The following is a 12,907-nucleotide window of genomic DNA, read 5'->3' on the forward strand; positions in this document are numbered from 1 at the left end:
ACCCTTCTTGAAGGTGGAAATGACATTTGCTTTCCTCTAGAATTTGGGCACCATGATCATTCAAAGATTGTTGGGAGTGGCCTTGCAAGGACATCAGCCAGTTCCCTCAGTACTGCTGGGTGCATCCCATTAGGGCTTGTGGACATCCAATAAAACTATGCAAAAAAACCCCCAAAACAACCCACTTGTATTTGTTCTGTAATGGTATATGTTTATGAATTCTTGGGGTAATTCTAAAAGATATCTAAACCTTGCAGGTAGGTAACAGTATAGTTAAAAATAATTTAATGTATGCAGAGGTGGTTCCTTCGTTCCTTACTGAGTTCAACATAAGATTGCACTTCTAATTTCATTATACTTTTAGCCAGTAGCATTTATTCACCATATAACAAAAAGAAAAAAAAATCTTAACCTTTTATGAAAGAAACTTGTTGGAATTAAATATGTTTTACAAGTGCTATTAATTCTTTTTGAGCACCTCTTATTTTTGAGCTTTTTTTCATAATCCTTGGAAAATAACTATGAAGATCATTAAAAAAAAAGTCAGAGGTAATAAAAATGTAAAGGACTCACAGTATTTCCTTTAAGATACTAATTTAGATTAGTCAGAGCATGGAAAAGGAGCAAGAGCCTTTTTTTTTTTTTTTTCATTTGGGGTTGCTCCTTAATGCCAGTAGTCAGAACCAATTTTGAACACTGCATCCATAGCTCCAGTAAACCTGCAGAGCATTTAATTTTTTTCCTATGCTAAATTGTTACCTTTGCAGGGCCTGAAGCTGTGAAGTAAGGTATTGCTGTTTTTTTCACTTGGGTGAAAAATGGGTAAATCCATAATGCAAGGATTGTGTGATGGGATTTCAAATTAACTTAGTGACTATTCAAATTAACTAGTGAGCTATATAGTTTGTAAATCTAAAACTGTGGAATCATTCACAAATATATAGAAGTACATCAAAATTGAACTTTAAAAATTCAGAGTGTACAGATGAATCAAGCATATTGACTCATAAATATTAATCTTTTATTATCACTTCTTAAAATTCTGAGCTAGCACTGGACAAATGCTTGCAAATGGCTTGTTGTCCTCTTCAGTTTATTACTTAAATCTCATGTCACTGATGAGACAGTGTAAACAACAGCCCATAGTGAATCTGCATACTGGGATTCAAGAAGGAAGGAGATGAGAGCCTTACTTGGATGCCTCCCATGCTGACTCATTTGCTCCCACTCAGCCTTACATTTGCCAGCTTCCACTGCCCCTGTAAGTAAGGAGGTAGCTGCTGGCCAAGGAAGACTGGGCACAAAGTCTTGTTTGTTCATGCTGTGCCACCACTTGCAGCTACCAACCTTGGGCATCATGGATCAAAATTATGGAGGAGGTTCTCTGGCCTCCATCTCTCTCTGATCTCTGGAATCTTCCCCTATTTCCAGCATCTTCCCCTTCTTTCTGGCATTACTGTTCTTTTTGGGGATGTTTCTTTTCCTTCTCCATGGCTTTCTGACACCCAAGCTCATTTTCCCAAATAAAATAGTCCAGGTGCAGCAGCACAACATGTTATCAGCCTTGTAGCAGGTGATTCGGTTTCTTGTATCTCTGTCACTGGAGGATTGAGGACCTGCAGCTTTTGATATGTCTGGTAAAAAAAAATTGCAGCTAGCCTGTACCAGTTGCTTTTAGCAAGTAGCAGGCTTCTGCTCAAGAGTTCAAAATTCAGTTCTGAAAACATATCTTTCCCTCTGTCCCCACCTCCTACCTGAATGACAGTTTAGCATTCCTAATTAGAACTGGTTTTACCTAAAGCATTGGGTTAAAATTATGATAGGTAAAGAAAACAAAATGAAATTTATTATATTTGAAGGATTTTCCCTGTATGTAAAATTTAGAGTGGCAAAATATTCACATTCATATCCAGAAAGGATTCAAATTTTCCATATCGAAGTTTTCCTACTTCAAAGCAGAACAAATAAAGAAACAGAATGATTATAAATGTGCACATGTATAGATTTAGGAAGTAATTATTTCTAATCAGTATTAAGGTTCTGATAATTTTAGTTTAGTTTTTAATTCAGATTTTAGGATGGAGATCAGATATGAAATCTTTGGCCTGTATGAACTGCCAGAATTCTGCTAACTTAAATGAAACTCTGGAAACTCAGACTGTATTTGATTGCCAGGTTTGGAACATTGAAACGAATACAATGGTTTCCTTTCTCTTAGTCCAGCTGAGCTGTATACTCAGTCATTAATTGTTATTGTTTAACCAATGCCTGAAGTTTAGTAGTGTATACTTGTGAGTTATATTATTTTTTTTAAGTGATGGTTGCCAGCACTTCTTGTAAGTAAGGACTCAAGTTACAAATGCCTGTGGGAACTCAACCAAATATATTACTCTTAAATGCATTCCACATGGGAGAAGGTAGCAGGAGAATGCCTGCTTTTTGTAGCTGCAAAATATTGCTAGTCTTGTGATTGATGGTTTCTTCTGCCGTGTGAGGCATGGATGCAAGATGACAGTGCCCATTATGTGAAGCTCTGTTACTGATAATAGCAGGATCTCACCTCTGCTTATAGTTTAGAGCACTTTTGGACCTGGAACACAAAATGGTGAAGTAAATAGTTTGCCTCTTTCTGAATGCAATGCTTTTTCTCTCTGATTTGCAATGTCTTCATGTTTTACCTTCCAGCTGTGCTGAATGATAGATCTGCTACCGAGCCCAGAACAAGGAGTACTAGCCATTAACAGCCAAGTCATTAATAGACCTGATGAAATAGTCTTGTCAAAACTGTTGCAGTTTCAGTGCCTGTGTTTTGGTGATACTAGGAAAGCTTAAATTGATGATGATAAGGTAATCTGAGAGTTAACAGTGTAATGGTGTCATATAAAGAACATAAAATCGCAAACTTTTCTGCAGAGTAATTAAGTTTCTTTGGATGTGCTTATAGGCGTATTTGGAGGCCTCCCTTTTTTTACAGCACAATTTTACATACAGCCACAAAATTGTCTTCATCCCATCAGTACTCTGTCAAAGCAAAATGGTAGCCTGATTACAGAAGGTTTTTGTTACCAAGAAAGACCTCAATTTAATCTGGAAAAAATATACATATCTTTCTCTTAATCAGCAGGGCTTTTTTTGTTTGTTTGTTTGTTTGTTTGTTTGTTTCAGTGAATAACAGGAATATTCTGAAGGTTAAAGCTTTGAACATTAATGGCTATATGAAAGGCTTCCTAGATGTGTAATTTTAAAAAAGTTGACTGACTAGGTGGTAGGAAGGAGTTTGAAAGGAGGACCGAATTTATAAATCACTTCCTAAGGCAAAACTACTAATGGGAGATTTTGATTTCAGGTTTGATTCTACAGGGGAAATTATATATAGTTCTCACAATCCCCAGGTTTTTTTAAGCTATTTTAAGATAATATATTTTAATCCATTATCTAAATTATTAAACTAACTGAAGTTAATGGAGTTACTGATTTTTAATAGCTATTTGTGGTTTTGATGCAGTGTTCATACTATTTGTAAAACTACCCAGTAAATCAATGTACAACTCCTCTCCAGTCTTCCAATTTAGTAAGCATTATTGATTCAAAACAGAACTTGACTACAGGCATGATGTTAGGTTATTCAATGCAATTGTAATGAACTTAGATACATAAATCCTTTGCTATATTGAGATGTAGACTGTTTTTATTGTATATATCCCTTGTTTTAATAGTGGTTTGGTTGTTTCTTGTATGCTTCTAGAAACAACCTCGGGAAAGTCTTATTTTTATAAACAAAAAGTTTGCAATATTCTTCCTAAAGCTGTAGATAAATATGCTATGCAAAATCCATGAACAGAAGTCCGGAACAGAAGAGATGAGGCTCGAATCTCTAGATGGAAGGTCTGAAGGAGACAAGTGGAGAGGTGGGAAGGCTTAGTGATATGTTTATAGCTGAGTTCCTGAGCAAATGTCGTAGCATGTTGTAGTGTGTTGTGTGACTGGAGTTCCCAAAATGCTGAAGACCATGTCTTCACATATATATCATGATTTCATAGACCAGGCTAGAGAAGAGGTAGTGAATTATTAAGGGTCAGTATGATTTGCATCTATAATTTGATCTTATCCAGCTGCTGACCCATCACAGCTCAGCTGGTAGACATATGTGGTAGGACCAGAAAGGTGTCTGCTGCCTGACTGACAACAAGAAATCTGTTCAACATCTAAAATGTCTTCTGAAGGGAGGGTGCCAAGAAGCTGGAGCCAGCTCTTTTCGGTGGTGCCAAGCAATAGGACAAGAGGCATCATGCAAAATCTGATGCATGGGAAGTTCCACCTGAATATAAGGAAGAACTTCTTTACTGTGCAGGTGACCGAGCACTGGGGCAGATTGCACAGAGAAACTGTGGAGTCTCCCACACCAGAGATATTCAAGAACCATCTGGAGCAATCCTGTGCCACATGCTCTAGGATGACCCTGCTTGAGCAGGGAAGTTGGACCAGAAGACCCACTGTGGTGTCTTCCAAACCCAACCCATTCTGTGATGAGCTGTGTTTTCTAGCAGACCAAGGAGACCATTGTCATTACAGGGTGAGCATTGTCTGAACAGTGAATTTGACAATTGTAGTATGGAAAAAAATAGAAAAATAATATGTTTGAACAAGTATTTGAAAGTCCTTGAGAGAAAAATATGCCTTACATTTTTAGATAAATACAAAACTATTTAATTTAGTTTCAGGACATTTCTAATATGTTGGACTTATGAGGTGTTATGAGGTCCTAGTGTTATGAATTAAGTAAACTTTTGTAATGTAGGTTTTATTAAATAATCCCGAGAGAAGAAAGGAAAATCCTGAAATAAACAAACTGTTAAATGATTTGCATTGTTCTAGTAAAAACATTTTGAAAAAGTGAAATTTGATATGATTAGAATCATTGGATCCTACTTTTGGGATGGTATTCTAAATACTTTTGTTAACAGATCTCAAGACTGGTTGAGACTAGAAACTTATTTTTCTGTGGACAATTTTGGAGAAGAGTAGTGGGTTTTTGCAAAGAAGCAACTGAGACCAGGGCATAAGTCTTTATTGATCCCCTCCTCTTGTTAAAAGTGTTTTCTTGATCAGTATGCAGATTTTTGGTTCTCTTTTCATTAGTAGACAAGCCAGGGTGTTTGGATCTTTTAGGAATTCCTTTGAATTGAACCATTAAAAAACAGGGCTGGAAGGGGGGAAGGGTTGTTTTGGTTCTGGGTGGGGTTTTTTTTGGTTTTTTTGTTTTTTCTTTCTTTCTTTCTGTCAGTTGCAAATCAGGAATGTATTTTTGTTGAAAGACAGTATTTCTGTTAAATGCCTACATACCTATTGTATTCATCCTGATATCTGTGAAGAGTAAGCACACAAATAACTTGTTTAAATGGCAGTCTGAGTGAGATCAAATGTTTGCATATGTGATTAGTATTTAACAACATTTGACAGATATTTCTTTAGACTATTTGACGTATGTTTGTTAATAAGAAAAGGAAAATATTTCATTTAAATCTGTTTTTCAAAGTGTTGTGGTACTGGTTGTCTCTGTATTATAAATAGTTTTAAAAACATTTTAGTTAGTTATTTTTAAAGGTTGCACTCATGCCTTTTACTAGCCCCTCTACCTTTTGCAGCTGTTACATCAGTTGCAGGCTTATGTCACTTTGTAAAGATTTGGTACTTCAAGAAATGCACAACCATCTTCCAGGCTGCCCTGCAAGGTTTTTTTCTCTATTGAAATTTGGACATAACATTACATGTTTTGTTTTTAAGCTCTAATATATGTTTTTAACTTGTGTGATCAGTTCACTGATACCAACATAGGCTGCTGAATTAATTATACCAAGTGATCAGCAGAAACAGACTATTTTAGGCACAAAAAAAAAAAAAACCAAAAAACCCAAAAAAACCCCACCAATAAAGCCCCAACCTTTACTGGATGTGTTCAGTTTATTTTATGTACATATTACCTTCAAGATGTAGCGAGTAAAGTCTGTAAAAGAGTATTTTGAAAAAATTCTGATGTTTGATTGAACTCTGACAATTTTGGTAAATACTGATATGCTATTATACTCCTGTGTTTGATTGAAAAAATGTTGCCAGAGATGTCATTGCTGCAGGTTTGTAAATGCAACTTTATGCTTTTTCCTATGGTCATTGTAGTATGAAGATATATCATCACTCTTTTTATCTTCAAAATATTATGCAGTGAACAATTCCAAATTCAAAGTTCAGCATCATAGTGGCCAAAAGGAGTTTTGTTTTGTTCTGTGGTGAAGTACCTAATAAGTGAAGAACAGTAGTTATGTTACTTTTTATTTATCTTAATTTTTTGTATGATCTCACTGCTATAGCTTCTGCTACATTTGAAGACTTCCAAATCCGGCCCCATGCTCTGTTTGTTCATTCGTATCGGGCTCCAGCCTTTTGTGACCATTGTGGAGAGATGCTGTGGGGGCTGGTGCGTCAGGGACTCAAATGTGAAGGTAAGCTGCAGTGAGATGTAATTTTTCAGTCTAAAGAAGAGACTTTTCCATTCTGCTTCTGTGTGTTGTGTCTAATGCTGCTTTAAAATTAGTTAGAGACAGTAAGAACTGTCAAAGGAATTAACTGATTGAAGAACTTATCTTTTTGACTGCTCTGAGGCATCTTAGATATGGCTCTGTAACCTTGAGTGTAAAAAGCTTTGGTTGATATGTAGTTTTAAGAAAAGGCTGCATGTCTTGCTCTTCCCTTACAATTTTTAATGAGCCTGTGTCTCATTTTGTATTGCAGTAATTCAGATTATTTAACTGAAGTTACTGTCAATCCATATGAAGTTGTAATAGCTAAGCTTTCTCACTTTGCCACAACTATTTGACTTCTGGTAGACTAAATCAAATAGAATATACCACTTGCAGTGAGATTTCTTTACCTTCCAAGTGCTGGTCATAGAAATTTCCTGCTCTTTGAGACCACAGGTTTTGAAAAATCAGAGAAAAACCACTGGTTGTAGATGTATCTATTTGGGGCTGATAACATTATCTCTCTAACAATTTGCTAGAATAAAAAAGCAGGGTAGAGTGAAAAGTTTCATCAAAATTAAGGCTAAAGTTTTTGAATTTGCATTTTTTTAGAAAAATCCAAAATTACTTGCTTTTTTGAGTAGTAAACCATAATCAGATGGTTTTAAATTTCTCTTTTCAGGATGTGGTCTGAACTACCATAAGAGATGTGCATTTAAAATTCCTAACAACTGCAGTGGTGTACGGAAAAGACGCCTGTCAAATGTATCCCTAACAGGACTCAGCACAGTTCGAACAGTTTCTGCAGAGCCCTCACCCAGCGTGACGGATGAAGCCCTTCTGGTATGGGATTCCCTAGCTGTAGAGGCCATGGGAGGAGCTGAGAAACAATGATATTTAGTGCTATAGAATCTGGTTTTGCCTGTTACAGTCTACAGAGGAGAGTGGTATGTAAATTATAAATTAGGAGAAGGCATCTTGAAGTAAAGGGGAGGTCACCAACTTAAGGTATGTGGGTTTAAGGTATGTGTCACTTCTGATACTCCCAGGTGTATCATTTGTCAAGAATTACGTTATTTTTAAGGCCTAAAACTGCTACCCATGCTAATATAAATAGTTGGATCTTGAAGAATCTCTTCAGGAACTAGTTGAATTTCTTCTGTATCGGACCATTATTTCCCTTGGCGTATTAAATAGGAAAGGTTCGCCTCATTAGAGCACTGTGACCCAGACACCACAGCACTAAACTGAGTGTCTGTCACAGTCAAGTCTGTTGTTAATTAGTTGGAGCCTGCATATTTAGCATATTTCTGGGTGTTCAGAAGAAAGTAGGAGAAATCTCTTTTAGATCCTTAAATGGCTCTTTGTGGTGAATGTATTTATATGTCTGAATTCAGACGTGTTGATGTATATATAGATGTACAGTATACACAAAAGCATGTAAATATATGGTATACTTCTATATTCATTAATATATTAATTTTCTGAACTAAAAGCAGAATGTTCATTGCAGTAAATGACAATTTTACCTATTTTTTATTTTTAGCATGTTTGTTCTTTTTAGCACTCATGGTCATAATATACTTGAATAGTTAAGATTTTACACAGTGTACAAATGAATCCACTCCTAAGTGAAGGTTTTGAAAACCTTAAGATTTAAAAGAGAGGAAAGAATTTATAAGTAGACACAACAATTATCATGTTTTCCTCTCAATTAGAATATTAAACTTATTAAACTTGACATACTAAAAGGACACTATTGCAAATTATGTAGACATGGTGTTAGATGCAGTACCATCTACGAACCATAATTATGTACTTATCCTACTGATTATCATTAGTCTAAAGCTACTTGGAAATTAAGGTTAACATTATGAATCTGTATATTTAATTGAAAAGCTGCATAAATGAGTAAGGCGCTTAAGTTCTGCAAACTACAGCAACACATGTTTATGGATTAATCATAATTCTCAGCAGGTTGTTTCAGAAATTACTTAGACCAAGACAGAAAATTTTGAGGAAGACTGGCCCTAATTGTGAACTCATTTTTTAAAAATTTTTGTTAAAAAAATTGCATGAGTGAGCATTCTGGTACACCCTCTATAAATATTCACTGCGCTGTACAGTTAAGATGCATCAAAAATTTTTCCGTTTGAAAAGATTTTAAATTATATGACTGTGTTGTTTGCTGACACATTCTTATACAAAATACCTGTTTTGCAAAGCTATATATTTCAAAATGTTTGACAGCATTAAAATTGCCAGTGAATAGATGTAGTAAGTGCTGTCTATACTGCAGGCTATACTTCTCTGAGAACTTGTAAACACTGGTGTCCCTGTGTTCATGATTCAGAACATCACACATGCTCACACACACGTGCACACCCAAAGAAAATATACTTGCAGTAGGTAAAGGGAGGGGCCTGGAGAAATCAAATAGTTTTCTTATCTCACTTTTATTTCATGGAATCCTGGTATCATTTACCAGGTTTTCAAAAATGCTCTCACACACAGCTTCCGTATGTCTTTTGTTCTGTTTGGTTTTTTATCCCTTCAAATGTATTTCCATCCCTGCTTTTTTTAAGTGGCATAAGCTTTGTCAGTTCTTATGTACCAGATCTGTCCTTTGGACTCAGTTCTTCTGCAATGCTTATGAGATAAGTTTTATGGCAGTTTATATGGTGATGCCAATCAAACCATGCACTTTAGAATATCTTTCATTTTTCTACAGTCTATGTGAATATACTGAAAAATGTCAGCCTTGTTCATAAAAGTGTACTATTCATTAATAGTATTGATGTGTTACTTGAATCACTGCTAACAAAATATAATCTCTGTTATATCTATCAGTTCTTCAAATAGGACTAAAATAGATGTATTTTTACCTCTCATTACCATGTAGAGTCAGAGCAGTTGAGAAGAAATAATTCCTGGAGATCTTTGATAGATGTAATTATCAAACTGAGTTGTTTCTTCTTTTTTTTTTTTTTTGTTGATGTGTACACCTGATAGGAGACACAGCATGTAAGCCTGCTTTCTGGAAATATGGCACTTATAAAGTGAATAAGTTATGCCCTGTCTTATGAAATTTTGTCATCTAAAAATCTTTGAGACAGGATTACGTGAAATCATGCAAAATGTACCTATACTTTAATTATCTTTGCATAGGGAATTACCATGCACATATACAGTTTCAGTTTGTATATAAATGTTTTCATTAGCCAATAAAACATCTCATTTGAGTTGAAAATTGAATGGGGACTGTATTTGAGTACAGCTTTAAAAATCTACTTCCAAAGAATAAAATCTTCTTTTGATTCTTAACTTAGTAGTATAAAACTCATCAACAGAAATGCTAAAAACAAAGTAGAACTGGGAGGATACAGTGCAACCCGGATTTTTACATGTCTCAGCTCAAATGCAGTTCTTAAGCATTTACTCTGTAAAAAAGAATGAGAGTATAATATGATCCCACATTCATGCTTGCTTCTAAAATAACATTATTTTCTGTCTTTTTGTCCCTCTTATTTCTTTGTTCTGTTTTTTCTTCTTTCCAACTACCTGTCAGTCTCCTGTCAGCCCTGGCTGTGAGGTATGTACTGAATTTACTCCCTACCATGTTATTAGCAACATCCTCTTTTATGATTATCAGTATGAGTTTGAAGGCGTGCAGGACTTAATTCAGATTAGTAAAGTCCAGATTCCAAAGTGAAGATCATAATTCTTATGCTAAACAGTAAAATTAGTGAACACTAAAATATTTCAATACAATACTGACTTTTGCATTTCTTAGGTGTGAAAGAGGTCATTCGTTAGACTGAAGCCCTATTTTGGTATTTCCAATGGTAGTAACACATAGGAAAAAAAAATTAACTTCACTTTCAGGACTTGGGAATTTGCTGGAGTAATTTGCTGTAGTAATATAATAAACATTATATTTTTAAGCTGAACAAACCTCACATTCAAATTCTCACCAGCAATAAACATCTGACACCATACTACCACTGGGGTAGCTCTTTCTTTCAGACTGTGGTGGAATTAAAAAAAACCCCAAACAGTCTAGGATTCTGTATTTCTGTGGAAATAGCCATGAACAGTGTACAAATAAGTTACAGCTCTATATAAAAAGAGTGTCACGTCTAATTAAAAAAAAAAAAATAAGTGGGTGATTCATGTCAAAGGTTGCTCTCTTTGACTTTCACTGTGGATTTTCTAAAGAAGTTTGGTTTGTGTTTAAAGTTTCAAAAGCTTTTGAAACAAAGAAGTATTGGCATCTTTCCCTTGTAGCATGTATTTGGGATGCAACCAGAAAAGAGCAGGCTTTGCACATGTTAAAATACAGCATTTTAGAAATATGACATAGTTAGTCTGGGGAATATTTTGTTATGCTAAAATGAAGATTTCCATGGTCAAACATCTATTTCTTTGGAAGAAATAACTTTATTTCCTATAATCATAGAATGATTTAGTTTGGAAGGGATCTTAAAGACCATATGGCTCCAACTCCCTACAATGGTTAGGGTCATCTTCCACTAGACCAGTTGCTCAAAACCCCACTGAACACTTCCAGGGATGAGGTTTCTATTTCTTCCTAAAACACATACATGCTTACTGTGTGCTCCAGAATTCCAGCTCCACAGACTATCCATAAAGCAATACAAAAATGTATATATAAACCACAGTTTTTGTAATATCTGAGATAATTGTATTCTAAATATGGTGCTGTCTAATAAATGATGAATCCACCAATCTGGATGATGGTGGGTTACCCTAAAGTAGCAGTAATTAAAGGTAGACGTGAAAAAAAGGTATTTGGAGGAAAACCAAAATTTTGTTCCTATTGTGAAAAGAAAATGTGTTAGCTATCTGTAGCTTTGCTTCAAAATACATTTATATGACACAATAGTATTTCATTTCTATTTTTAATATTATTTTGGGAAGTTTTATTTGTTTTATAGAAGTAACAAATATAGTAAGGTCATTTTATAAACACACTTGAAGTGATTTCTCAGAAAAAGTCTACCTGAGCTTTGCTTTTAAAATAGGAAAAATGTGTCTCGTAGGGCATAGGTAAGTGGGATGTTACATATTATCTTTGCTTTTTGATGAAGAATCAGGATTTACAGTTGTTTTTTGCTAAATAATTTAAAATTTAAAATGTATATAGTTTTAGTTGAAAAGACTATTTATATATCACTGACAGAATACAAAGCACCAGGTGTTGCTTGCCTCTGTAGATTTGTTATAAGCAGAGCTGGCTTGAGGCTTTTTAGCTATATATAGAAGAGTGATTCTGCAAAACTAGGACAGTAGATGCTCTGGGAGGGAATAGTCTTGAGTCGTGGGTGGTCATTTTCTCTTTCTTCCCTCACACCCCACACTTAATACAGATGCCCTTTTGTCTTAGCCCACTGAAATAAGGAGTCCTTGTTTCCAGTGACTCAGAAATAGCCACTCTAAGAAGCCTTTGTTTTCCACACTCCTACAAAAGATGCATCTCCTTTTCCCAGTTCCAGTCCCTACAGAATCTTGTGTAGGGACTCCCTCCCCAGCTCACTGAACTGGAAAAAAAAAGGCCCTTGAGGGAGGGAATAAGAAAGAGCTGGGGTGATGCAGCTGAGAGCGAGCGTCTTGGTGCCTTAAACCACTTCTAATTACAAGTCCTTTTTTAATGGCTGAAGTAAAGTTCATAAGACCAAAGATCCTCAAAGGTAAAATTAATTTTTTCTTTTGAAGGCACTCGAGTTAACTGTGAATTAATACTGTTCTGTTATGATTTATTCTTGTCACCCTCAAGTTATCTTTCCATGCTTCAGTGATACATGCTGCACATTCCTCTCTGAATGGGAATTTACTTACGGTGTGCCCATATGTTTAATAAAAACCCCTATGGATAGAGCTCCTGGAGTTTGCTCCAAAATCAAGAGTTCATTTAAAAATAATAGAAGGTGAAATAGAGGCTTTGAGTAATTAAACTGATCCTAAGTAGTGTTCACATTGATCTAGTGCCAGATGCACCAGGTGAATGAATATGGGGTCATACACTAAACAGAACTAAAAATTGAGAACTCAGTGAATCTGACTCTGAAAGTTGAATATAGGAATTTAAATTCCACAATCTTTTATGTATTTTTTAGTTTTCTTACTTTTTTACAATAACTTAGTTAAACATACTAAAGGTCAAAATAAAAAAGTATTTCAAATGTAGTTCTCTTTTTTCTTGAAGTGTTGCAGATCTGTGATCTATGATATTCAAAGTGGTACATCTAGGGAAGATTAGGAGCTACGTTCTTGTGGTTTCTAAGTACTAGCATATTGAAAATTGACAAATGCTGCAGCACACATTTTGCTTCCCTGTAGTATCTCTGAGACTTCATTTATGATCATTTGGG

At 35.2% G+C, this 12,907-nt stretch overlaps 1 protein-coding gene across 2 annotated transcripts in view; it reads left to right on the top strand.

Annotated features, from left to right (window-relative positions):
* PRKD1 (protein kinase D1) overlaps nt 1-12,907 on the top strand; it is a 118,046-nt gene that overhangs the window by 68,868 nt on the left and 36,271 nt on the right. The window contains exons 3-5 of one of the 2 annotated variants that reach the window (XM_053946482.1): nt 6,366-6,497; nt 7,198-7,358; nt 10,084-10,107. In XM_053946482.1, coding sequence (XP_053802457.1) covers nt 6,366-6,497; nt 7,198-7,358; nt 10,084-10,107 — 317 coding nt within the window. The remainder of the gene's footprint in view (nt 1-6,365; nt 6,498-7,197; nt 7,359-10,083; nt 10,108-12,907) is intronic. The other variant, XM_053946483.1, reaches the window with a different exon arrangement.

This window comes from Vidua chalybeata, chromosome 6 (assembly GCF_026979565.1).
Source record: "Vidua chalybeata isolate OUT-0048 chromosome 6, bVidCha1 merged haplotype, whole genome shotgun sequence".
NCBI lineage: Eukaryota > Metazoa > Chordata > Aves > Passeriformes > Viduidae > Vidua > Vidua chalybeata.